The 27,499-nt window shown below is 26.8% G+C and overlaps 1 protein-coding gene across 1 annotated transcript in view; it reads left to right on the top strand.

Annotated features, from left to right (window-relative positions):
* Positions 1-26,762, top strand: part of LOC112602335 (dystrophin, isoforms A/C/F/G/H-like) — a 53,846-nt gene extending 27,084 nt beyond the window's left edge. The window contains exons 52-67 of the mRNA XM_025350361.1: positions 10,467-10,639; positions 11,427-11,571; positions 11,651-11,774; positions 20,992-21,155; positions 21,991-22,116; positions 22,172-22,302; positions 22,386-22,568; positions 22,623-22,759; positions 22,827-23,031; positions 23,110-23,380; positions 23,466-23,986; positions 24,476-24,619; positions 24,683-24,920; positions 26,035-26,116; positions 26,207-26,308; positions 26,595-26,762. Of these exons, the coding sequence (XP_025206146.1) occupies positions 10,467-10,639; positions 11,427-11,571; positions 11,651-11,774; positions 20,992-21,155; positions 21,991-22,116; positions 22,172-22,302; positions 22,386-22,568; positions 22,623-22,759; positions 22,827-23,031; positions 23,110-23,380; positions 23,466-23,986; positions 24,476-24,619; positions 24,683-24,920; positions 26,035-26,116; positions 26,207-26,308; positions 26,595-26,659 (2,811 nt within the window). The 3' untranslated portion in view covers positions 26,660-26,762. The remainder of the gene's footprint in view (positions 1-10,466; positions 10,640-11,426; positions 11,572-11,650; positions 11,775-20,991; positions 21,156-21,990; positions 22,117-22,171; positions 22,303-22,385; positions 22,569-22,622; positions 22,760-22,826; positions 23,032-23,109; positions 23,381-23,465; positions 23,987-24,475; positions 24,620-24,682; positions 24,921-26,034; positions 26,117-26,206; positions 26,309-26,594) is intronic.
* Positions 26,763-27,499: the final 737 nt, after the last annotated feature.

Genomic DNA, 27,499 nt, shown 5'->3' with positions numbered 1-27,499 from the left:
AAACGAGAAATCTTACACATTAATTAAACCAGTTTTTAACTGATTTCTTATATTTGTCATAACTTAAAAACAAATATTGTAGGTTTTTAAAATTTTCAATAAATATTTATACTATCATTTTTTTGTGTATAGTATGATTTTCAAAGTATTTTGATTCCTTTGAAGCTACTTATAGGCGTGAAAAAATTTAATTTTAATTTTTTTTCTATTAATTAATTATATGAAAATACGTATGTTCTGTAAGTTTAATACAAGATTTCTGACTTGTAAGTTGTTTTAACATTATCTGTACGATAATTATGAAAATAGATACGTTTTTTTTTTTTATGCATTTGAAGTTCAATGTTTTACAAAATTTGTCAAAATCACAAAAATTTACAAACTAAAAATATTTATTAGCAAAAAATTGTAAATTTTTCAAGCTAAAATTTGAAAATTAAATGAAATATTTCTCATAAGTAATTCATATATTATATTGGAACCAAAATATCTAAAAAAAAAGTATACAAACCCTATTTTTGTAGCTCAAATTTGAATAAAATTAAGTATTTTAACGAGTAATAACGATGTATATTATTTTGCTATATTTCAAAAACATTATTATAGTAATAAAATATACATACAGTCAGACAATATAAGTACGGTATTTGTTTAAAATAGATTTCCGTATGCAATAAGTCATCTTTGTATTCAAATTTAACATATACATGCCACTAACTTACTCCATGACGAGGTACATTGTTATTTACCGTACAGTGGTTATCCACTTTTTACCTTTCCCTCTCTTCTTATTCTTCATCTGGCTCATAATACTCTAAACATTTTCACCGTCATTACTAAATCCCTCAATTTTTTTCGATCCTAGGATAATTCTCTTCATTCTTGTACTTCCACTCTGTCAAGGTCTTTTTTTACTATATTTAACTATATTTATCTTGGTCGCTTTTGAGGTCGTTTTTCAGTTGACTTCCACTTCAGGACTACTCACTTATATCATGCTCATTTCATCGCCAGATGTGCCCTAACCATTGAATCTTTTATCCTCTTGTGAATCTTACTACTGATGCCATTTTCATTTCTTCTGTGATTCTTTGTTAAATTTTCTTTTTCACGTTCCTTTTCATTACCATATATTGATCCACATATTTTGTTTTCGGAAGTCTCGATTTTTCTTTTAGTAGTACTACTGATATGTCATGTATCGCAACCATATGTAAATGTAGGTTTTATTATTTCCGTGTAAAGCCTTGCTTTTTTTAGGGGGGGATGGAATACTTTGGATTTTAAGAACTTACTTTGAGAAAATGATGCACTTTTAGTTTTTGTTATCCTTAAACTTATCTGTCTAGTCCAGTCATTCTTTTTTAAACTTTTTTGAATAACCGTTTTTTTTTCTACCGTGTTTAGGAATATTTTCTAAATTGATATAAAAATAATAACTTTTGTGGTGACCATCGCTTTTTAGTTTATCATTAGGTACAAAATAATTAATTTAAGAAAATTGGAAGCGGTAATTTTCGGTATTTGTCTGCCACACAAGGGTTATAGAAATTTAGACGTATTTTTATTCCAATGTACCGCCGATTGATCTAGTGAAGCTATATGAATTTTAAAAACAGATTTAAATTTATCGTTAAGTCTACTTGAGATTGACTTACCTAGGTTTTAATTTTAATTCCCATGACTTTTAAAAATGCCATACTAAAAAATGAATAGTTAAAAAATAGAATATTTTAATTTTTGCAGAAAAAGTTAAAATTAAAAAATCTGAGGAAATCGAATTCAAGTAGATTTGACGACGAATTAAAATCTGTATTTAAAATTAATATTGTTTCACTAAATCAATCGGGACATTGAAATGAAAACACGTCTAAATTCTTCCTATATTTCATATATATTAGACAAAAAGAAAAACCACCGCATCCAATACATAAAACGGAATTACAGACAATCTCAAACAATTTTTTTTTTTTTACACACTAAAACAGTGTTAATAGAAAAATATAATATAATGTTTCCAATCACCTATCGTTTTCTTCTTTTTCATCCGTATATTCCACCATTATCTATATATGTGGTAAATCCATTTAATCACCAATAAATAAAAATTTTAAAATATTGAATTTATATCGGGTGATGCATATTAAAGAATACTATTAAAAACTATTACCTAACGTTTTTTAAAAAAAAAAATTGTTTTAATGTTTTAAATAATTGAAAGTCCTTACAATATACTCATATATTTACTTTATTTTATGATTATAATTTCTGGAATGACGATTGACGATATACATTTTTAATTTCATATTCAAAAGCAGAATATTATTTATTTTCTATACTACTCGAAATATTTTGATGTATAAAAATCAAATTTCGGACGAGTAGTTAATTCGTATCATATTTTTTTTTCAAAAATATTTTTGTTAATTTTATGAAAGTTGTGTGCAATTAACATTTACAACTATGATAAAATAAAACAAAATACAATTTTTATTTTTAATATAAATATAATATAAAGTTTATTCTAAATTGAAAATTTAGTTCTGGATTTTGGATTAGTTAATAAGTTTATGATTATAATAGTTAAACCAATTATAATTACGTTATGTTAAAAAAAAAAAAAATGAATGTTTATCATTAAATGAATCATCCGGTTCATTGTCTATGTGTAAACAACCATATTCTCAATAAAAATTGATTGTATTTAAAATTAAATTTTAAATGGCACACTTAATAATCAAAAAAACTATTTCCACTGTACTATTATTTTTTGAATTTGAACTTATATTTATTTAAGTTTAAAACCTTAATTTTACTGTGATATTTCAGTATTTATATTTTTATTGAATAATAAATAATGAATTAAAATTAAAAATTTAGTGAATAATTAAAACATAAAAATTTTGGAACTTTAATAAATATTTTATGTGAACGGTCATACTTGATAAAAAAAAAAGACAGATATTTTGTAGCCATCTGGATTTTATTAGATTTAAAATGGATACTACAAGCGTGTATATGTCAGTTGTTATCTTACACTCCTGTCCCTGTCAATATCTGTACAAACGATTGCTTTGTAATATTTTTATTATAATTGACATTTCTATCTCGAACGACAAGTTTTATGTTTTATGATATAATTAACTTTAAACAGTAGACACTCGTGTTTTTTTTTTTGTAAATTGATAGTTTAACTTACTTGTCAGTCTAGTAGAAATAGTGTATGTATATTTTCTAATATATAAAATTATAGTATAGTATAATCATTAATCATATTTTATAAAAATTAAAAAAAAAAAATTATTGAGTACGAAATTTGTGTTATATTTACTAAAAGTTAGTTTAAATGAGAGTGTATCAAACAATAAAAAATATACGTAATGTATATTAAAACTTTTATTCAACAAATAGTGGAAAGTTAAATGTTAAAATTAAGTCGGCGTATATACAAATAAGAAGTAATATCTCTTTAATCGTATTTCGTATAGTTCATATTATTTGAAAGTCTGAACATTAATCTAAAATGAAGGGTAAGTGAAAATATATAGTAACAATATTATTATTGATCAATGTATAATTTATTATAGATACTATTAGACCAAGGGGAATAACAATCTTAAATAAAATAATATAGGAATGGAATGTATCAATTGAAAAAAGTGGTTCATCTCTCTATATCTTTCCCTCACCTCAATCATTAAGTGTTTTAAAAATGAGCAATCACTTGAAAGAGGTAAATTAAAATGAGTTAATTAATCAAATTTATTGTTATAAAATGTAAAAGTTTCCGTCAAGTTAAATATATATATTTATTCATTAATCTTAATAATATATTATAATATCATTGATTTATAATTTTACTTTTAATTCTAATAAGGTTATAAATAAAAAAATATTAATAAAAATCAAATAGTATATTAGTATAATAAATAAAATATTTATATATTAAAATTATTTAGTATATATTGTGATTTATGGTCTAAAATTCATTAGAAAATCTAAAGATCCAATATTTTTTTAAATATATTTGTACAACTTATTAAGTATTCCTTACTCAGAGCTTGGTTATTAGTTTTTTATACATACTATTGAATATAAAACGAATGAAATTAAATTGATGTTTTTTGTATTAATTTTATAATCGTTAAGTAAATTATATCATTATCATATGTTAGTATTTAGGTGTTATTACATATAATAGGTATATTATATTCCATGATGATATTTGAATAAGAAAATAAAGGAATTGTATAAACGAGAAATTGTGTACTGTGTATAGGCTATTATTTGTGTGCTATTGTTATCTTATATTACCTATTAACTATCTTATTTGAAAATACAAAATAATAGGTATTTTTAACATGACTTGGAAAAGATTTTAAAACTAAAAACAAAACATCTGTAATTACTAATTAGTCTAACTAAACTAATTAAAAACTATACGTTTTCCACAATTCGCTCTTCAGTGCTTTAATAATTGTAATTTTAAGCACATTTCTATGTTTCATATTTTATAACTATTGGTAGAATATTTTATATTCTTTGTATAATATACTATAAACACGATAAAAAATAATAATTTGTTAACTATTCGCATTATTATGTTACTATACAGAGAAATGACAAGTAATAAAGATCATCACAAAAATGTTAAGTAATTTAATTCTGAAATTCTTTGATATTTACATTGTAACAACTTTGCTATGCTTCTTCAATTTCCTATTCTTAAATACTTTTCTGAAAATGTTTATGTATACACTATTTGTATGTATCTATATTAAATATGTAACAGCTATATAGTAATATATTTTGGACTTTTTAAGCATTTAAAAATTTAGATAAACGTGAAATGCAGTGGCTACCGCAAAATATGTTGTTGGCACATTATATAGTACCACTACTTCGATCGCTAAAAATGTACAAATTATTGGTGTGTTGATTTAATATTTCGATGTATTTTGTGCATAAATGTATATTTTCGGAACACGAGATAAAAATTATGGGTTACCATTTAGAAAAAAATACTCCATCAATAAATTCGGCCAAAGTCTATCTACGCTGGTATAATATATAATCATACTGGTCAAATGATATATAAAACGATGATCGTTCCGTTTTCAAAAATAAATGTATCTGCATTGACGAATCGGTTATAATATAACACGTGGACATTGTGGACGTTATAAAATGATAAGTTATACGAGTAGAAGTAACTAACGTCACCATCGCAGACGTTATTATTTCGTATAAAGTGCATAAGACACAAATCGCGTCTCGGAGGTACCATAAATACGAGAAATCGAACCCGAATTCGAACCGGCGGCGCCCGACGACGGCTATTGTTGTTGCGGTCACCTATGACCGATTGTTGTCGGACCCGGCGGAGGTCCAGCGAATGACGTAATATAATATAGTAACAAGACGCACGCTCACGATTGCTATGGTACTGCACGGTGGTGGCCGCACACACGCACCAGCGATACCGTGCTTACACGTACACACGCGGACACGGTAATATACAATCGTATAAACGCTGCGCACGTGACCCGGCACCGCAACAACCTCTCGAGTAAATTACGCGGGCGCGCGCGCACCACCGTACGTGCGCCCCCCGTGAAACAAAGTATACCGCCGTATAGGTGTTGTATCATCATCCACTCGCGGCGTCACGTTCGTCATTGTCGCGTCTCGCACACGCGGTCTGTCTGTCAGTGGCGTCGGTCGGTGGTCGTCGCGGCGCCCCTACAGCTATCTCTCGCCATGTCCGAACCGCTGCGGCGGACGTCCCGCGACGGTGGCTCGTCGTCCCGACAAAAGATCACGTCCGCGCTGCAAGTGATCCGGAAGAACTCTGTTTACCGGTCGATCGTGACGCGGTTGGGGCACGCGGTCGACGTGACCCCGAAGAAATGCAAGAAATCATCGCCGGCGGCATCGTCGTCGCTGTCGCCGTCCCCGACGGATGACGGTGGCTTCGGCGACTGGCGCACCGATGGACTGCCCGAGCACTCGCACCGCAGGCCTTCGCCGTCGCCGCCGTCCGCCATCACCCGATCGGTGTCCGACTACGGTGTGGTGCAACAGCGGTCGTCGGCGCGCAGACAACACTTCAGTAGCGACACTAAACGCGTGGAGGAAGCGTACCGTCGAGGGTTCTGCGACGGTTCCGTGGCCGACGTGTTTCTCATGCGGCACGCCGGCGGCGGCGTGCGACAACAGCAGCAGACGGCCGCGCCCGCCGGAGTGGGGGGAGGACGTCGACGGCAGCGTCCCATCTCGATGGATTTTGCCGACGGGCCGCCGTGGACGAGAATCAGTTCGTCGTCCACCGTCCCGGCCGGTCTCGGCTGCGGCAACCTTTCCGCAGACAAGTTGTGCGCTACCGCTGCGGTGGTCGTGCAGCATAGATCGTTACCCGCGTCCGCGTCCCGATTCCAGCGACACCGCAGACTCTCGCTTCCCGTTTCGTCCCAGGGCTGTGGCGGTGGTGGTAGCGGAATAGGTTCCTCGTCCTCGGTCGACATGGAGTCACCGTCGGCCACAGTGCCCACTAAGGCCGCTGCTATCGCGCTCCATCAGCTCATCGAGTGTTATCGGAACGGTTATCGGGTGACCGATCACAAGATCGCTTTAATGTTGGATATACTAGACACGCAACAAAGATTGGCTAAGGTAAAAGTAACGAGTTCGGACGAGATGGCCGAATTGGTTTTCCCTTTCGTCGCCGGTCTGACGAATTTCATACATTATATTATCAAGTATTACTTTTGTACACCCGTCGCCGTAAAAAACGTCATTTCGTGAATAGGTTAGGTTCCGTATACCCCTATATAATATGTACAAGCAGATTTATATTATATACATCCATATACGAGCGTAATCGTTGTAGTTGGTTCAATGTGATCTTAAAAAACTGCAACGCGTGCTAGACTTTATACATAACTGATAACATGTTGTACAGAGTTGGTTTTTTTTTACACGGTTTTAGAATATTTAAAATGGGTTTTTTTTCTTTTTTTTACTCGATTTTATCTCAAATCGAAAATTGAAACCGATAAAAATATTAAATTTCAAACCCAATAAAACGTTTACTCCGAAAGTATGTATACATATAATATAAGTAGTACATTCGACTTATGCTCTACTTCCAAATTATTCGCCCTTCTAGGTTAGATTTGCATAATACATATCGTTTGGCCGCCTGGTCTGAAAGCATTTTCACGTTTCGTCGGGAAATCATGTCAGAGAAACACACACCCACACATACATAAATATATATATATAAATTATGTTATAAAAAAAAAAAACTATTTTCCTTTTCTGTAGATCTGTACCAATGAAATATTTAGTCTATGTAGTTGTTTTTCTCGACATCAAGCTCTCCTCGAAGTTTGATAGTTATTTTTTAAAGACGACTAAACTTTGCCGCTTTATAGTATCCATTATTCATTAGGGTTTGTAGTTGATTCCGACTCTGGTGATCCCCACGACAACGAAATAAAATAAATAATATTTAAATCCTGTTTGATTAATTACCAAACCAATCAAAAAGATTTGATTTATTTAAAAAAATAAAATAAGTAATTAGTTTTAGTTTTACATTAGCTTTTCTACCGCGCGTTGAGATTTTTATGTTTAAACTTTAAATAAAAAAATTAAGCTTATATAATTATTTACTCATCAATATGTCACTAAAAGTTATTAGTTATTACTTATTACATTAACGTAGTGAATTGATACATTTCTTATTTATTCACAGAAATCTGTTTTAAATTGTAAATAACCCAAGGGTTAACTTTTTTTATTACAAAAAAGGTTACACATTAAAATACATACGTCTTAAATTTATTATAAGTAATAATATATTCGGTATCATACTGCATCTATATATTTTTCCGGAACTGAATTTTTGATTTTGCTTAAAAAAAACTGTTCTACTGATATAAAAAAAAATTTATTTTAGATATCTTAGTTACATTTTGGTATAACTCTAAAAAAAAGTTTTATCTAATTATTAAATGTGTTATGAAATGTCTTGAAATGTGTCCTAAACTATTTTGAACGGCACCATATTGTCAAATCTGATTGAAGTCCTCTTGTTATATTCGACTTAGATATAAGAATCAAAATGATTGATACACGGAATTATCGTGATTGATTATTTTGTTATTGTTATATCATACGAGTGTCAGCCTGCAAACTATACACGTTTCGTTTTTAATAATAATAGGTATCTACTTATGTGTGTATGATATATATTACATGGATAATTTTAATATTCTAAAATGCTTATAATAGTCCTTCAGATTACAAAATTTTTGGTATCATTAATTAGAATATTCTATAATACTTGACATGGTTTTTAATAGAAGGGTTAAAAATGATATTCACATAATATTTGTTATTTATTATTATTTGCGTATACTTCATATTATTTAAACAACTCTCTCACTATATTGGTACCTATAATATGCAGCGCGTAAATTAAAAATTATTCCTATGTCAATAAAAATATGATTCTCATACTAAAAAATTTCAGCATTGACTTAATATCTGTTGAAGTGCTTCGGAAGTGTAGTCCACATACATATAATACTATAGTATATACTACCATAGGAAAAAAATGCGTGAGCCCAATTCTATAAAACAATGCACTTTGAGATTGTGTTCGCTTGTCTCTGCGTTTTTTCTATAATTGTACGCTGAATTTTTTTTTAATCAATGCCAGAAGCGAACAAGAGGTCTCTCGACAAGAGCATCTGACCTCATTGTTTTAAACTCCCATATTAAACGTTCTTTTCTGTATACAATGAACGGGATTTTACCGCGTTTCATTATAAAATGTTGTATTTGCAAGATAAGCTTTATTATAATTTTGGCGTTTAACATATCTGTGAGTAAAAATTGCTCTTTGATAATGTTTCTATGATCTATAATAATTCAATAAATCTTCTCTATTGTGATGGTTACGATAGTTGTTTAAAAATAATCAATTAATTTCAGAGATTTACATTTGAAATAATGAATTGTAATGTGTTTTTAAAAATGAAATTAGGTATTGGGTGCTTTTAAAGCATTTGTGTGGTATCATTTTATATTAAAATTGGTGTACCAATTCGATAGTTTTATTGATAAGCCTTATTAGTAAATTTTATTATAATATATTATTTCTAAAAATAACTTGACAACTACTGTATAATAATTTTACTTTATTTAAATTATTGCATTCATTTGTATAAAAAGCAACATTGTAATAGGTACCTATAACGAAGGTAAAACTAAACGTAACATAGTTACCTGTAATCTATGTAATCGCAATGATTATTACAAATTGTAAGCGACCTAATCTGGACGAGTTTAAATATTTTCCAGTTAAGCCGTAAAAAAAAGGAAAAGTAATTTCATAATTTTTATACGTCGTACACTTTTTTAAACTAATTACAAATGTGAGTAATTTTTTTTTTTAATTAATATTTTCAAGTTTTCAACTCATTTACATGATTGTATTACACTTAACTCAATTTGAGTCCATCCTCACTCAAAATCTTTATGTTACAACGGCTAACGTGTAAAAAGAATGTAAGCTTGGTGTACCTACCTAAAATAAAATCTTTGAAGAGTTTATTGCTGTAACACTACGGTATACATTATACTAAATATATTTTTATTTTTTTTTTTTTTGGTGTCGACACAAAGAATGTTTTAATGTTAACACAAATTTCATAATTTAACATGCCGTATGTGTTTGTTAGACATAAAACTATAAATAAAATTAATGAAAAATTACGGACGTTCTCGTACGTAACAAGAGAAAATGTTTGCATAGAAAGGATTTGTGAGGAACCTTATGGTCTCGTATTATGGCTCTCGTGAGAGTACTGCGCTATACTATCTGTAGCAGCAACGACACGTTAAAATTTAACTAAGCCTATTTTGCGGCTTGTTTCCTTTCCACCCTCTAGTTTATATTTTCTGCGTGATCGACATAATAAATTGATGTTAATTCGATCGGCTTCGAGATTCGTTTAAAATGCACTCATATCTTAATGTTACTTATATCCCAAGAATAATGATAATATATCTCCCCCGAGTAAATACACTATATTCTGTACGATGACAATTTTAATGAAGATAAGGAATTTAGCAAATGCAATACTCTTTCTCTCATAACGTAACCATTTCCTTCTATAATCTAATTACATAATGCATTCTCAATTAACTGCAGTTTTCATTATTTACACTTTATCCACCAGACGTTATATATACCATTAATATTAAATTATAAAATCATTAGATGCACAAATATACATTTAGATACTTTATAAACCCACATAGGTTTATTTCACGTATGGTTTGTTATTAATAATTTAGACATAATAAGTATTTTATTACAAATGACTAACAGAAAAAATAATAAAACTTGTGTAATGTTTTATATAAAACTAACTAATTTATTTTATCTACAGGAATTACAGCAAGAAATGGAAACGAAAAGTCAATCATTAAACTCACTTGATACTAGTGGAAGAAAACTTTTAGGAAGTCTGTCATCACAGGAAGATGCCGTAATGCTTCAAAGACGGTTAGAAGAAATGAATCAGCGTTGGAACCAATTGAAAAATCGTTCTGTGACTATTAGGTACCTATTCACATTTATTATTTAAATGACTATATAGTATGTATATATATATATATATATATATATATATATATATATATTATATATATAATATTCTTTGTAATATTTCAATATTTTAAATTAAAAAAAATAATAAACTATAAATTACTACGGATTTTGTAGTGTTTTCGACTTTGTAGTCGAAAAGTGCAATAATATACTCGTATTTAACCTTTAAAAATAATAAATTTTGTACTGTATGATATTATGTATGCTTTTTTGAGGAGGGGTAATTGGAACTTGTCATTTTACTTGTGCCCTAAGGGATATGTACACCCTGTTAACTTTCATTTATATTATATGATTATAATTTATAATTCCCAAGAAGCTCATATAGCACTGAACCTGTGATATTGAAGTAATCCCGTTGGACTTTGATCATATTTAGTTTCCCCTTTTCATACGTGACGTGTCAGGAGTAGTGTGACCTTTTGAATGATTTATTCGCGTTATGGGTACTAAGTTAAGTTCATAAAATTATCAACGTTTGCAATTGGTTTTAGTTTAAAAAAAATTTGGTTGTTAATAAAACTCTGATTGTAATTTTAAATAATAATATTTTTAATTTTTTTTTTTACGTGTATAAGTAAACTGCATTTCGCGTGTACATATTATAATATATTGGTATACATGAATACATGCCATGGCTCCTATAAATCAAAGTTTATTTTTTATACATACTTCTTTAAGGATACTCGTAAAATTGAATTTACTAGAAATATATTGTAATAGAAAATATTTATTTCAGAAATCGACTAGAAAATAATACAGAACATTGGAATACACTTTTATTATCCCTAAGAGAACTAGTCGAATGGGTAATTAAAAAGGACACAGAAATTTCAAGTTTTGGTCCTTTAGGTAACGATTTGGCCACGTTACAAAAGCAACAAGTATATACAATCAATTTTTATTTAAGAACAGAATATAATATAATTATGTATAATATGTAAAAATTAACATATATTATAGGATGATCATAGAGGGTTCCGTAGACAATTGGAAGAGAAGAGACCAGTTATTGATTCTAACTTACGCAGTGGTCGTCAATACATAAATAATGAATCACAAATTAAGTCTGTCGTGAAAAATGAAGGTAAGAATATAATATTATAAAATTATTACCATATCATAAAAATGTCTATGTTGTATAGAAAAAGTAGAATCAGTGTCGGTCTGGCCCACTCGACTATCCGTCAATTGTCGAAATAGTTTTCATTATTAGGAGTTTATAGCCAAAAGAGATAAGAGCTATTATTTTTAAAATTTTAAACTTTAAAAACTAAACTTAAGTTTCTTTAATTAGCCAATAATATTTGGATCCTTTAATTTGTCTGTTTATTGAAGAAAACATTTCATCCTTCAATTTATAAGCAAATTTAAAATTATTAATATATGTTCGATCTTTCAGCAATACATTAAAAAAACTTTACTTTAATAATAATTTATATTTTATTTAATTAACGTTATTTATGTTAATTGAAATTTTTATTTTGCATTAAGGTAAATTATTTTTTTTTATTATACGTAAATAAACGTTAGTTATAATTTTTTTTGTTTTTTTCTAACTATCATAATTAATAAATTATTTTATTTAACGCATTAAAAGACAGATCAATTTTTTTTTAAAGTTAGTATGGGGTATAATGGCTTACTAAAAATGAATTTATCGGAGGCCAGATTGACACTAAGTAGAATGTTCATCGTCATCAAATAGCCACTGTAAAGGATATGTCAAATTTGAATTCAATGATTAATTCGATGAGTTCTATAGACCTAAATTAAAACCTTTTATATTAATAGTATTTTCAAATTTTTATTTAAATACAACAATTTTATAAAAGATAAATTGAAGAAAAAAACTAAAAAAAGTTCAAAATTTTAATGTTTTATAAATACCACAAAAAGAATAAGAATATTTTTAAAATGATATCGCGTCTAGTAAATTTTGAAATAAAAATGTAATAAATATCTTTTAATCTACATGGTTTTTTATTCATATAAAACAAAAAACAAAATCGATTTTGTCAAAAACTAGTATTACGTAAATTTTTTTATTTTATCATATATTTTGTTTCACTACATAACGTATATCAGATAAAAAAATTTATATTTCATTTAAAAAAATAAATACATTCATCAATCTACTCAGATTCTAAAAGTTAAATAAAATTAAAATAATATTTAATAAATATTATTTTACAACTCAAAAATATTAATTTTTGTGTTCTTATAAAATAAATGGGAAAATCAATTTTTTTAATTTTTACAAATTTTGATGAAATAATACAATTCAATAAAATTGGAGATTAACTTTGTACTAATAAATTAGTAATGTATATTTTCCATTATTTAGAGAAATTCATTTATCAAACTTTCTGGTAAACTTTTTTATTAATATTTACTGAAATAAGTGAAATATATTTACTATGTTTTTAACTTTTTCAATGTGGGTAATTTAATTATTTATAAACATTTTTTAATTATTGTATCATTCGTTATTATCATGTTGTATATGATTATAAGATTTCATAAACTACAATTCATATTTTGTTACACCACAACGCCATTTAAACAAAGTATTTATTCTACTAATTATTATTAATTGATACTAATAGGTTGTTTATGTTGTAAAACACTCAATTGTAGTTTAAGACTAATTGAAGATACGTACAAGTGTGTGTTTTTATTTTTAGTAAATTGAAAAACTTTCTAATTATTTTCAAATGATCGATGTTCATGCAAAAAATAATCATATGCTTCTTAATGTTTTGTTTAGTTCAATATTTAAATTGTTGATAGAAAAATAAATATTTCGAAATAAATTACTACACTTGCCTCAACATAAGATAGTACATAAATTATAATAATAGCAATGATAGACACTTGATAAACAATTTTAAGTAAAGCGTATTACTGTACCACGATTTATAATATACATATTTGCTATTTAATATATAAAATATTATGGTAAGTACTTTCCAAACATTTTTAAAATTTCAAAAAAAATTAATACATCTAGTCTTAAAATAAATATTTTTGTATTCTTTTAAGATAATAAAATATAAAAATAAAAATTATCAATAGTAATTAAAAACATGTTAAACATGTTTAAATATTAAACTTATAACTATTACATATATAGCATCAAACAATAGTTTTTAAATAAATCTGTATAATATGATAACTTCCATATTATCCAGAGTTAAGACAATTTGATTTTTTAAATATGTAGTGAAAATAGTAATATTATTTTTCCTTGTTTTCAAATATAACTAAAATTAAAATGATTTTGATTATCAACAATTGTAATATATGTAAGTCGTTCTTAACAATTTAGACCGATTGAAATAACTATTTTATAAATTATAATATATTCTGAATGTTATGATGGTTATACTAGCTTAAACTATTATTATCGATATTCTTCATTTTAAAAATTGTATATAGGCAGATAATTGTAAAATAGTGTATTTAAAAAAAAATTATTATTCAACTGCGTATATTATATCAGTATAATAAGCATTAACTAGATACTATAAAACATTCATACATTTAAAGCCATTGAAATTTTACAAATCATCAGTAAGTGCTATCGAAAAAATCGTATTTATTATTGAGTTATGCATTATTAGTCTTCAGTTTGTTTGTTTTGTCTGTTAAAGCATATATACTGTCAGTTAAGCCGTTAAGCGAAAGAGTGAAGATATTTTTCCTATTTTTGTTTATTTTGTGCAGTAGTAATTAAAAATATACAATATATCTTACCTTAGAGTTGTATTAACCCCCATGGTAGATGAGGTTTAGAACACTGAGCCGTTCGGTTTTTTCCCTTTTCAGTGAAACAAATTTTATTAAAAGCACTAAAAGTATATTGATGAAACATGTAAAGATATCGTGGACAAAATAATAAACATATGTACTCGAGAAAAGATATGTAATAGTGCACGTATATACTACTGTATCAAATTACTTATTTTTAATATATCAATTCGTAGAAATATCCCTTAAAGATAATTAATCTTTGCATATTTTAGAACCTTTTAAGCTTGTGCCTATTTGCTAGGCTATTAAACATGAAACTATTTTTAAATAAATTAATGATAGTAAATGTATTTATGAATTCGTTAAATAAATTAAAATCTAGGATCATATTTTGAAGAATACTTTGCTATCTATATAAGCTATTTGTATTCTATAAAATTAAAGTCAACTCCATAAGACATTAGGTAGGTTTTAGTTATGCATAATTTATAAATTATAAATCTTATCACCGATTTTAAATAATAATGAATCTTAATAACTAACCTAATCGGAAATTGTTAATTATTATATTTTTTTTATAAGGATTTATTGTAAAATTTGCAATTAATTTTGTAGTTAAAGGAATTCATAAAATATCTCTAATTATATCTAAGATTTGAAAATTTAATAAAAGTTTCATCATAAGTTTTTCTATCAACAATAAAAAAAAAAACACACTGGAATGTCACATTAATTGTTTATGATGTATTTGAAGTTTAAACATTTACGACATTGAATACACCCATGAAATAACTATTTATTCTCAAACAATTTTTGATATTAAGTAAAAATTCAAAAACAAATAACCGTAAATACATAAACTTTTCACCAAATATTTATCTGAACGTTTTCTATACAATAGTATAATTTTCCAATTATATTTCCTTTTTTTAAATCTATTTAGGCATATGACATTTTTTTTTAATTGTGAATAAAAAAAATGGACAAATAGAAAATTAAGATAAACGAAAATAAATCAGTTCAAGTAAATTTCATTCTCAACAAAAATTACTCTCCTCAACTATCTTTTAATAATATATCAATACCATTAAAAAATGTAACAAAATACTTTGAAGTCCTTTTGGACAAAAGACTAACCTTGGCATCAATTTACAAAAAATACAAGAAAACACTCGTCTATGACTTCTCCACCCATTATTATCCTCTTAAATAAATCTGAAAAACAAAACTTCCTTCTGATCAAATGGCATTCAACTCTGAAGCCAAGTCAAACCCTCAAACATAAGACCAATCCAAACTTTTTAATCCATATGTCTTAGCAGTGTCACAATCAGAATTTATTCAGGGGGGGGGGGGTCCAAAAAAATTTATTTATCTACTGTTTTTCTATTCTTTTCCTCAAATAATACATACATTTTACTAATAAACAAAATTATATTATTTAATATACATATTTTTTGCATTTTTTAATTTATATTTACAATGTATGTTAATTAATTATTATGATTATGCCAGTTAAATTATGGTATAGTCATTGTACATTAGTCTTAATATTGATTTTATCTACATCGAATTCGACGTGTTAATATTGAAATACCAAATCTAATAATCAATCTAATCAATAAAATTTGATGAAAATTTCAGAGTAACTTTAAAAAATAAATAAAATACTATGACATAAGCCAAGGGGGAGGGGGGTCCAGACCCGGCATCCACCCCCTGGGTTCGCCACTATGACTTAGACAAATCACTGGAGCCCTGTAGTACATAACCAACAGTGCTCTACATAACGATCTACAAATCCTAATAGTTAACAAAGTAACGATCCGTCATTACAAGAAATTTCATTCCAAACTCTACTCAAACCTAATTTCACTAATTCCTCATGTATCATAAATTACCTATTCCTAACAACTTATCGAAAATAATTTTAAAAAAAAGGCCAAGAAACGCTTTAATATAAATAATTTAAATAAGCGGTTCCCCTCTGAACACATCTTAATTGGAAGGTACTGTTGCTGTACGGTTCCCTTCTTCAAGTTATTCAAACCAACTTCATATAATACTTTCATACTATTAACCTATTATGTCATATTTTGTATAGATTGTAAACTAAACTTTTTTAATAAAAATAAATTTGAATAAAATTCCATATTTAAACGAAAAATAATTATGTTAGTTTTTTTGTTATAATTCAAAAATATTATTTGTGGAAACTTGAATTTTTTTTTTGTTTATTATGAATTTTACTAAACGCAACGATATGTTATCAAAGTATGTAGTTAAATTTTAAGTAATTATCTATTTTAATCATGAATTTATTTACAATATTATACGGTAAGGACGTAGGATAGTATCGACTAAAATGTTAATACTTAACAATAATATAGTAATATAGTATGATATAAAATTATAAATATATTCTATTATAATAATTAAATATTTACAATATTTATTTATGCAATGTTTTCAGCATACCGATCACCATTAATGCTAATAGTAAAATAAATTAGTTTAATACCAATATCAAAAAACACATGAATATACTTCGTGATATTGTTTTTGGCTCTCTGCTCAGAACCGTTCTTTATCAACAATTATATACTCACTCGACACCTATACTACACAGCAGAGCGTACCTACCCACTTCCCCGCCTGTTTACAAATAAATCTATAAAAAATAAATGAATTTTAAAATCAAGTACTTATTAAAACAATAACTATGATAACGTAATGAATTGCTTTTTTAGTTCTGGATATATTTATGATGTAAACACATAATGACAAAAACCGATCTTAACGATAGTAAATTTGCGTCAACTTTAAGTATTAGTGGAATCTGTTCCCAGGGCCGGATCTAGAACAAGTGCCGCCCTAAGCCCTTTTAAATATGCCGTCCCTACCCCAAGAAAAAAAAATGTTGTAATTATTTCTAATAAATTTATTTCGTTTTAAAGAAATTAGGTCAATAGTCATTATAAACAAAACAAATAATTATAAATTGTAATTAGCTGGTATTAGCAATATAAATTTTTAATCCTATACCCATGTTATCTATAAAATTATACGACGAACTTTTTTAGACACGAAATCATCAATTATATCATCATAATTTATACTTCGAAGCATCACAGATTCTATGTGTAGTATTGATGTCGCGTTTAATCTATCTGACTCCAAAGTTGAACGATTTTACTCTTTTCAATGCTGAAAACGACCGCTCTGCTGTACAATTTGTTGCAAACGTGCACAAATACATACCTACGTAACGCTGTTGTGACGTTTGGGTAAATATCTATTAAATAATTTGTATACAACATCTTACAAAGTTCTTGGGCGTTCCTTTTTTTTTTTGTCAAATTTAAAAAAAAAGATGATCACGCAAATGAAAACATTCATTTGTAAATGATTCTTCAATATCATTAGGATATTGTTCTAGTGTTCTAGTTTTTTCAGAAATAATTTCCTCGACAAAACTACATATATTCATAAAAAAATCAAACTTGACACATAAATCTTTGTATAAACTGCCACGTCTTACAAGTATCATGCGCCCGTTTATTTTACACACAAATATCTATACTATAATATTAATTTACGCAGTTATATAAATGCATAAAATATTTATATGATTTTTTTTTTTATTTCTTACAAAATTTGCCGCCCTAGGCCCGGGCCTCACAGGCCTAGGCGTAAATACGGTCCTGTCTGTTCCCAGTTGTTTGTGTTTACATTAATGATATTCTCAAAATAAAGAAATAGAAAATTATAAAATGAATCATTGTAATTGCAATGATAATATTGTACTATGCGTATTTCAACTGAAACAGCGGAAAAAAAATTTAGAAGCATGGGCGGAATGCCCCATCGGGATACCGAAAAAAATCCCAGTGGCCTGGAAGCTAAATGGCACGTTGGTCTGAAGTATAGATAGAAAAAAAACATACAAATAGTGTAAAATAATGTGAGAAGTATATTTATCTATACACGAAAACGAAATCATAATAATTTAATTGATTTGTTGATTTTTGTAATTTTTAATTCTGATTAGCGATGGCTATTCGATATGAATTTTCAGTAGCCCGTACATAGTGTATAGTATACAGTATACACTGTATACTATATACCAACGTTAGTAGAGTACACACTACCTATTTTTATAACTATTTCGTCGAAGCTCTACAGCACAATAACACCTTATTGCCTCACGACTTTCGAGTCAAATATGCATTTTCCTATTATTTTGTCATCAAAGTATCTATTTAACAGAACACAGTATGATGGACTAGTGGAGTATCTTTATACTAGATACATTAATTATATTTCATACGTTTTAAAAAGTTTTGTTTTTAAATATTATATCATTTCAATATTAAATATTTTTCGGGTTTCCTCGAAATGAGTGATAATAAGAAAGGATAGGTGGTGATGAAAGAGAGAGAAAAAAGTAAAAAGCTATTGATACTAAGTGAAAAACAATGTATGTAATTAGTTTCATATTATTGAAAAAGAAATTTACCTAACATTTTAACGGATACTGAAAATATCTCTAGTCCTAATGATTTATCATTTAAAACCGATCATATTATTAACATAATATATTATGTAAAAACATTTTAAGATTATTAAAGTTTAGTTACTTATTTAAAATTTAAAATTTTTTTTTAGTTCTATCAATAATACATACCTATGCAATGAATTTTAATATTTGTTAATAACCTATTTACATTTAAATACGAAATTCATTACATAAATAAATAAAATAAAGTTTCTATTCAAAAGATGAAAATGTTAAATGACCTGGAGTAAATTTATTTTCCTGGCCTGAATTTTTTCCGACTGCGCCCCTGTAGATTAATTTTAATCCAGATTGATCGGGTACTATACCTAGTATACTTGATAAATAATTATGTAAATTTATTTATTTATTATTTTTATACGTGTATAGATTATAAGATTCTTACGGGTGCAAAATTTTAGTATTGGGTATAGGAAACATTTTAATTTTTCACACAAATTAAAAAAATTGTATGAGAACTAAAGCTCCCCTAAAATGTATTCATAGTTACTCCCTTGTTACTCCTAGGACATAAGATTTAATTTTATATATTTACTAACATATTTTTAAAGTTTAAAGTATAGTTATACAACCGATTTAAATATTATATATTCTACAGTGGTATCGTTTGATATTCATAGGCGTAACTAGACTTTAAAGTTAGGAGGGGCTTCAGCCCTAGGATTTTTATTATAAGTAAATTAAGTGGGAGGCTCTGGCCTCCATACCCCCCCCCAAATACCTTATCTTCATTGATTATACATGTAATATAAATATAAATTAATATTTATTTATAAAAAAAATAATAAACCAAGTGGTATTGAGGTTAAATATTTATATAATTATATATTAACATATTATTAAGTATTATTTTAAATATAAAGAATTTAACGATTTTTAGTTTATTGACAACTTCTTAGTAGGGAGTATTTGTGTAGTAAAAATTACACAGCATGATACGTCTTACACAGGATCATTACATACAATAATATAGTTTAAATTAATATTTTTCCAAGATATTAATAAAAAAAAAAATAAAACAATATTTTAAATTTAAGTTTAAAAATGTTACTATAATTGGCGGGAGTGTGGGACTAGGAATTATGACTCGGGGAGCTAAAATTTATGTTGGGGGGACTAAGCCCCCAAGTCCCCCCTAGTTACGCCTATGTTAATATTTCTAATAATAGAATTTAAATTATTAGGTAATATAAAATCACACATTGCTTTGTTATCTTTGTGTGTTCATCATAAACTGACTTTTTATTGAATTGTATCAACTAAATGCTAAGATTTAGTGCTTGAATTAATCGACTGATTAGCAATAATCAATTTGAAATATTAGAATATTATATTTCATAATTGGTAATTAATTTTAAAATTGGCCAAAGCTGGCCATGTAGAATAAAGTGCCCTGCACTAGCAATTCAGAAATCAGAATCGTTACTTCAACAGATTAAGCAATTTTATTTATAATTTATAATCTTATTTGAACTTTCATATTGATGATTAATAAGACTTATAATCCTAATTAATAATAATATATTAATATATTCCTCACTTATAAATCAATTACCTATATAATAAATACAGTTTGATATACGTATTTAATATTATTTTTTATGAAAATATATTTTATTTAAATAAAAATCACTTAACATATTAATCACTTAATCACTATAAAAGAAATACATATTGTATGTTTAATGTTTCAATTAAAAAAAAATAACCGAATAGTACCCATCAGTAAAAATATCAATATTTTAATTATTGTGTAATTTGCTTACATTTTTTGGAAATAAATAAATATATTGATTTGTTTAAATTTAATTAAATTAATAGAAATTAACTATGTATATACAGTTAAGTTATATATAATAATATTAATATATTTTATCATTGATTTTTTACAATTTTCATAATATATTATTTAATTATTATAAAATAATAAGTCTAAATTTAAATCTAATTAAATTTATTTGTTTTTTAGAAATTAATAACACTGGAGATTCTAGAGGTTATCGTAGTGCTGAAGAACAAGCTCGCGATTTAACAATAAGTTTGAAACGTGAAGTTTCGCGTGTATCTGAACAATGGAACTCTTTATTACAACGTTCTGATCAATGGCAGCAAAGCCTAAATGATTCCATCAAGGTATAGTTTATTTTGTATTTCAAACTTAAAACAATACTCCTTGATTACAAAATTAAATATTTTTTTGAATATTTACAATAAAAAGAACTTGATATAATTTTTTTAAAATTGCCAATCTCAACGAAAAATAAACTTAAGTTTTATTTTTAACCTGCTTATCTAATAATCGGTTATGAGTTATGACTATTAAATATTAATTATTTATTGTATTATTATTATTATTATTTGATTATTAGTACCATTGCTTATTCATTATTTACGCTGAAATACCTCCACTGGGAGGCTTCTTTTTTCTGTCATTATTTATTATTTTTATCATTTAAGTTTATTATTCTAATTGAAACAGATGGCATAATATAGAATTTTGAGATACAAATTTTCGGAGGAACTCATCAAGTTTGAATTATAGTTTTATTTTTATGATAATTTTTGTTAATGTTTATTATTAGAAGTTTATGCACAAATAAATAGATTCTTATTAGTCTAGTTTTCTTAATACTTACCAAATATAAATTATTTACTAAAATATTTGTTCTAGTTTTATAGATTTTGTGTAATAAATGTTAATTTAAATTATATTTATCTTACAAAATAATTGATTAAAACACCTAAACTATAAAAATAGATTATATTTTATATACCTGCTTATGTGTGTATATTTTGTATATTATACACTCTTCAAAACTGGGTAATAAACTATTTTTATACAATAGCCATGTGTTACTAGTATAGCAGCCAAATCCCATAGCCAATCAATTTATTTTGTTCATTTTACTAAACAGGTCAAATAGTGATTTGATGTATTTTTATAATTTTGTTTGTATATTTCTTCTAGAAAATGCAAGTGTTCCAAAAAAGTTTAGAAGATTGTACATCAAAATTAGCCAGTGTTGAAGCCATGTATAAATCATGGCCAGCATCAAACTCTGGTGACTCCACTAAAGGTCTTCAAGAGCTAAGGGTAAACTGACCTATTAAAAAAATATACAAGTAAATAAATTGTTTTATTTTTACAGCAATTTGAAGACAGATTAAATCCTGTACAGCATTTATTGAAGGAAATTAATGATCAAGCTAGTGTACTTACTTCAAACAATATAGCAATAAGTGTTTCCAATAAAAATATGTTGCAGGACATAAATAATAGGTAATTTAAATTGTTATCATTAATATTTGGTATCTGTATAATAAAAAATATTAATAAATGTGCATGTATATTTTTTTTATTAGATGGAAAATTTTGAATGATAGGTTTAAACAAATTCGTGATACTGGGAAAAATGCAATTAGCAATAGTAATGTAACTTCACCTGCTAGCCATAGTGAGGCATCCACTTCTTTATTGTTGAGTGGATCAGTAGAACCTCCATGGAAACGTGAAATAACGCCAAATAAAGTTCCTTATTATATTAAGTAAGTCTTTGTAGAATTTATTTTTAAATAAAATACTAATTTAATTAAATTTAGTCTTCAATGTGAATCTACAAATTGGGACCATCCAAAAATGATGGAACTAATGTCTTCTCTATCAGAATTTAATGATGTAAGATTCTCTGCTTACCGAACTGCTATGAAATTACGAACAGTACAAAAACGCATGTCTCGTAAGTATAATCATCTATGAATGCCAAGATATAAAAATTATGTCTTAAAACTTATCTTTTGTATTAGTTGATTTGTTGACATTGGAAGCTGCTTTGGAATCGTTTGATAACCATGGACTGCGTGCTCAAAATGATAAATTAATAACAGTATCGGAAATGTTAACCATTCTAGGATCTATTTTTGACACATTAGCATCCCAACATCCTTCTTTAGTACATGTTCCACTTTGCCTTGATTTATCTTTGAACTGGTTATTAAATGTTTATGACAGGTAAAAAATATATTTATAATTTTAAAATATCACCCTACATAATATTCTGTTTTAATTGTTTGTTTATTTTTTTCCTAGCCAACGCACAGGGCAAATTCGTGTATTGTCATTTAAAGTTGGTCTTGTATTATTATGTAAAGGACATTTAGAAGAAAAATACCGTTATTTATTCAGATTAATAGCCGATCCAAATAAACAGGTAGATCAACGCAAATTAGGTCTTTTATTGCATGATTGCATTCAATTACCACGCCAATTAGGTGAGGTAGCATCATTCGGTGGTTCTAATATTGAACCATCTGTTCGAAGTTGTTTCCAAAAAGCTGGCAAAGACAAATCTGTTATTGAAGTGAGTATATTTAAGATACATTTAAAATTGCACATAATACTACAAAGAAATTAATTGACTCAGTTAAATTAAAAATTATATTTAGGCTATGCACTTCTTAGTTTGGCTACAACAAGAACCACAAAGTATGGTATGGTTAACCGTGCTACACAGGCTAGCTGAAGCTGAATCAGCAAAACATCAAGCAAAATGCAACATTTGCAAAACGTATCCTATAATTGGTTTCAGATATCGGTGCTTAAAATGTTTCAATTTTGATATGTGTCAATCGTGCTTCTTTTCTGGTCGTAAAGCTAAACACCATAAACTTACTCATCCAATGCAAGAATATTGTACTACAACAACATCTGGTGAAGATGTTCGGGATTTTACACGTGCCCTTCGTAATAAATTCAAATCAAAGCGTTATTTCAAAAAACATCCACGTGTTGGATATTTACCTGTTCAATCAGTATTAGAAGGTGATGCATTAGAGAGTCCTTCTCCATCACCACAACATTCTAATACTCCTTCTACTATACCTGATGTTCACAACCGTTTAGAGATGTATGCTTCACGTCTAGCTGAAGTTGAATATAGAGCACGTAGCAATTCTACTCCAGATTCGTAAGTTATTATATTTTTAATTTTAATCTTACAACATTCAGTATACCAGTACAAGCGCATGGTCATAGGGTAAAAATAAAGTGTCATACTTAAGATTTCTTTTTTCTATTCATTTTTCATTTTCAAAGAAAAAATGCTGTACAATTTATAATTAAAATAAAAATGCATATTTTTAATATTGTTTTACTGTGTTTTTAATATTTCATGATATAAATTAAGGAATTGATTGGTAACAATAACTTAGATGTGATAAAGAAATGAATACATTTTTACCACCATCACAAAGATATTTATATTAAGTTATCATTTATAGCATGCATATACAAATATTTTCCCTGTGCATTTGATTAACAATATTTTATTTTAATGTTATCTAAAAACAATTAAAAATGCTTATACCCTCTCTTTAAAAAGCATGTTATTACGTCATTACACCAGAGTACACAGTAAAATGCTAATATTTGTTTTAATGCTTATTATTATTTTTAGTGAAGATGAACATAATTTAATTGCCCAGTATTGTCAGTCTTTAAATGGTGGATCCGAAACATTGCCATCTGTACCCAGGAGTCCAGTTCAAATAATGGTAGCAATTGATGCAGATCAACGACATGAGTTAGAAGCTATGATAAAGTAAGTTTTCAGTTAGGTTGGTTAGATTAATAAATAATTAATTATTCTAACATGAAATTATAGAGAATTAGAAGATGAAAACACGCACTTGCAAGAAGAATATGAAAAGCTAAAAACCGGAACTGGAAGTAAAGGGTCTTACAATATTATGCCCAATAATAATGGCGAGGTTGATATGGTATCCGAGGCAAGAATGTTACGTCAGCATAAAGGCCGCTTAGAAGCACGTATGCAAATATTGGAAGATCATAACAGACAATTAGAAGCACAATTGCAAAGACTTAGACAACTATTAGAAGAAGTAAGTGAAAATTATATAAATAATTGCTTATAAAATCATTCTATATTTAATTTAAAAGTAAAAGAAAATAAATATTATATACATATGTATTTTAATTTTAAAGTTAATTACTAAGTAGAAATTGTCTGCTTGTGTTTAATTGTCCAAAGTTCATTAGAAATATAGTACTTATTAATAGGCTTGCCATTTGTCCCGGTTTTAATAGCATATACCAACGGTCATTAATTTTGCCCCAGTTAATTGGAGCCGAGAGAAAATAACTTTAATATTGCATCACTTAATAATAAAATATAGAATAATATTGTTCATAGTATTATTATATCATTATCGTAGGTTATTCAATATGATATCCCAATTTAGTAATTTTAAAATCTGGCAACCCTATTTATAACATTATTGTTGAATTTTTCCATCAATCAAATACTTAATATTATAATACTGTAAAAAAATATAATTATAAATGAACTAATGTAACATATTTTGGTTTTCCTTATAATATATATAATATGTTTGCCTGTCTGAGATTGTCAAATGATACATTTAAATTCAACGAATTAAATTTACGACGAGATATCTGAAAAAACTTTTGCTTTCCATGTAGGAGTCAAGTGTTATCTGCACTGAGAAAAATTATTAATCCAAATAACTGTGTGTAGTATGTTAAAATTTTTTTAAATTATATATTAAACAAAATAATTGAACAGCAATCTCTTAGTATTATTGGATCTCTAGTTACTCAGATAGAACACATCAATCTTTTGACAATCTTTTTTTATATGTCTAAAAAAAAATGGGTCATTTATTTAGGCTATTTAAATAAAAATAAATTATTTATTTCAATTATTTTTATCTATTTAATTTATTTGAATAAATAATCTTAGATTAAAGTTAACTTTTAATATAAATTTCAAACACTTGTTTCAATTGATTCATATTACAAGTTTGTATTAAACAAATAATTCTATAAAATCTAAGAAGAGATTATAGACTATAAAATATAAATATTATTTAATATTTTTTTTAACATATTGTATGCATTATAAAATTTACAAAAATTATCATTTTTAAAGCATTATTTTTAATTAAATAATGTGATTTTTTTTTTCAATTTTAGCCAGCAACATTCCAAACAAGATCAGTGACGGCTTCTCAGTTAGCTTGTGATTCTCCTTTACAAAATTCTTCTGACAAATCAGGTAAGTCTAGATTAATTAATTATTATATTTACATATAAATATATCTTTGTAAATGTTGTTTTTTTTTATTATATAATTCTTTTTTTTTAGGAAATTGGTCAGAAAACAATAGCCGTAATACTTTAGAGAGACCGCCTCCTCCGCCAATTTCAGCATCTCATCATGCCGTTGGTAATTTACATCATATGGCAGGTAAAATATAATTTAAAATATCATTTTTCTGTTTAATTTATATTTTTAAATCAAAAGAAGCAAAACAAATTGTCAATAATTTTTATTTAATGGTTAATAATGGTTTTTAAATATATATAATATAATTAATATTTAAATATTATGACATTTTGCTTTATCTATTATATTTTTAATACTACTATGTTCCATTATTTGTTAGCTGTTCATGGAAATGGAAAAATCTAAGTTAGTATTATTATGAGATAATATTTAAAAAAAATAATAATTATTTGATTATTCTTTACAGGTGATCTAGGTAAAGTTGTTACTGAACTTGTAACCGTCATGACAACAGATGAACATGAAAATTAAAGAGTATATTATGACATTGTAGTACAATACGATAGTATTATTATTATTATTATTATTATTTGTTAAATATGTATGTTATAATTGTAATATGTACTTACATATCAAAATTTGTTAAATTTTATGGGTAGGCACATATATGAAATAATTTATTATTCACCAACAATTTTTGACTGTTTAATTTCATAAAATTAAAAAAAGATATTTTGTAGCGATATGAGATAAAACCCACTAGTTTTATATGCAGAAAGTTAAATTTTATAAAAAATTTATTTTCAGTGAGAATAGTTATATATTTTCTGTACTAAAATCTTAGTTTTTGATCATTTAATTACTGTTCGCTACAAAATATCAAAATTAATTTTTGTCTTTACATTATCCTTGAAAACATATTTAATGTTAATATAATAACAAATAAATATTAACTCATCATTTCTAAATAAAACTTTTAGTTTTATTACACAAAAATACAAAAAATCAAATTACACAAAATAAGTATTTTTTATAATTACATTTTAATACATTATTTTAGTGCATACTTTTTAATCAGTTATAAATCAGTTATGTGCCATTACTTTTTTTCTTTTCAAAACAAATTTAATATAATTTTATTTCTCCTATTTTAAATTTAGTTTATCATAATTGTATCACTGTTAATAATATCAATAATGTAAATACAGGTGTATATTGTTAAAATGTGATGTGATGAACAATTTCAAATTTTAGGGTCAAAAGTTTCATAGTGTAATTTCACTGTAGATCCCTACCTAACATATCAAAAATTATATCTTAAAAATATTTTATTTTATTTTTTATTTTTTTCATTACAAATATAAAAAACTA

The sequence above is a fragment of the Melanaphis sacchari genome, unplaced genomic scaffold, assembly GCF_002803265.2.
Source record: "Melanaphis sacchari strain LSU unplaced genomic scaffold, SCAv2.0 Contig85_pilon_pilon, whole genome shotgun sequence".
NCBI classification, from domain to species: Eukaryota; Metazoa; Arthropoda; class Insecta; order Hemiptera; family Aphididae; genus Melanaphis; species Melanaphis sacchari.
Note: the sequence above shows the minus strand (reverse complement) of the source record. Positions and strands in the feature narration are given on the sequence as shown.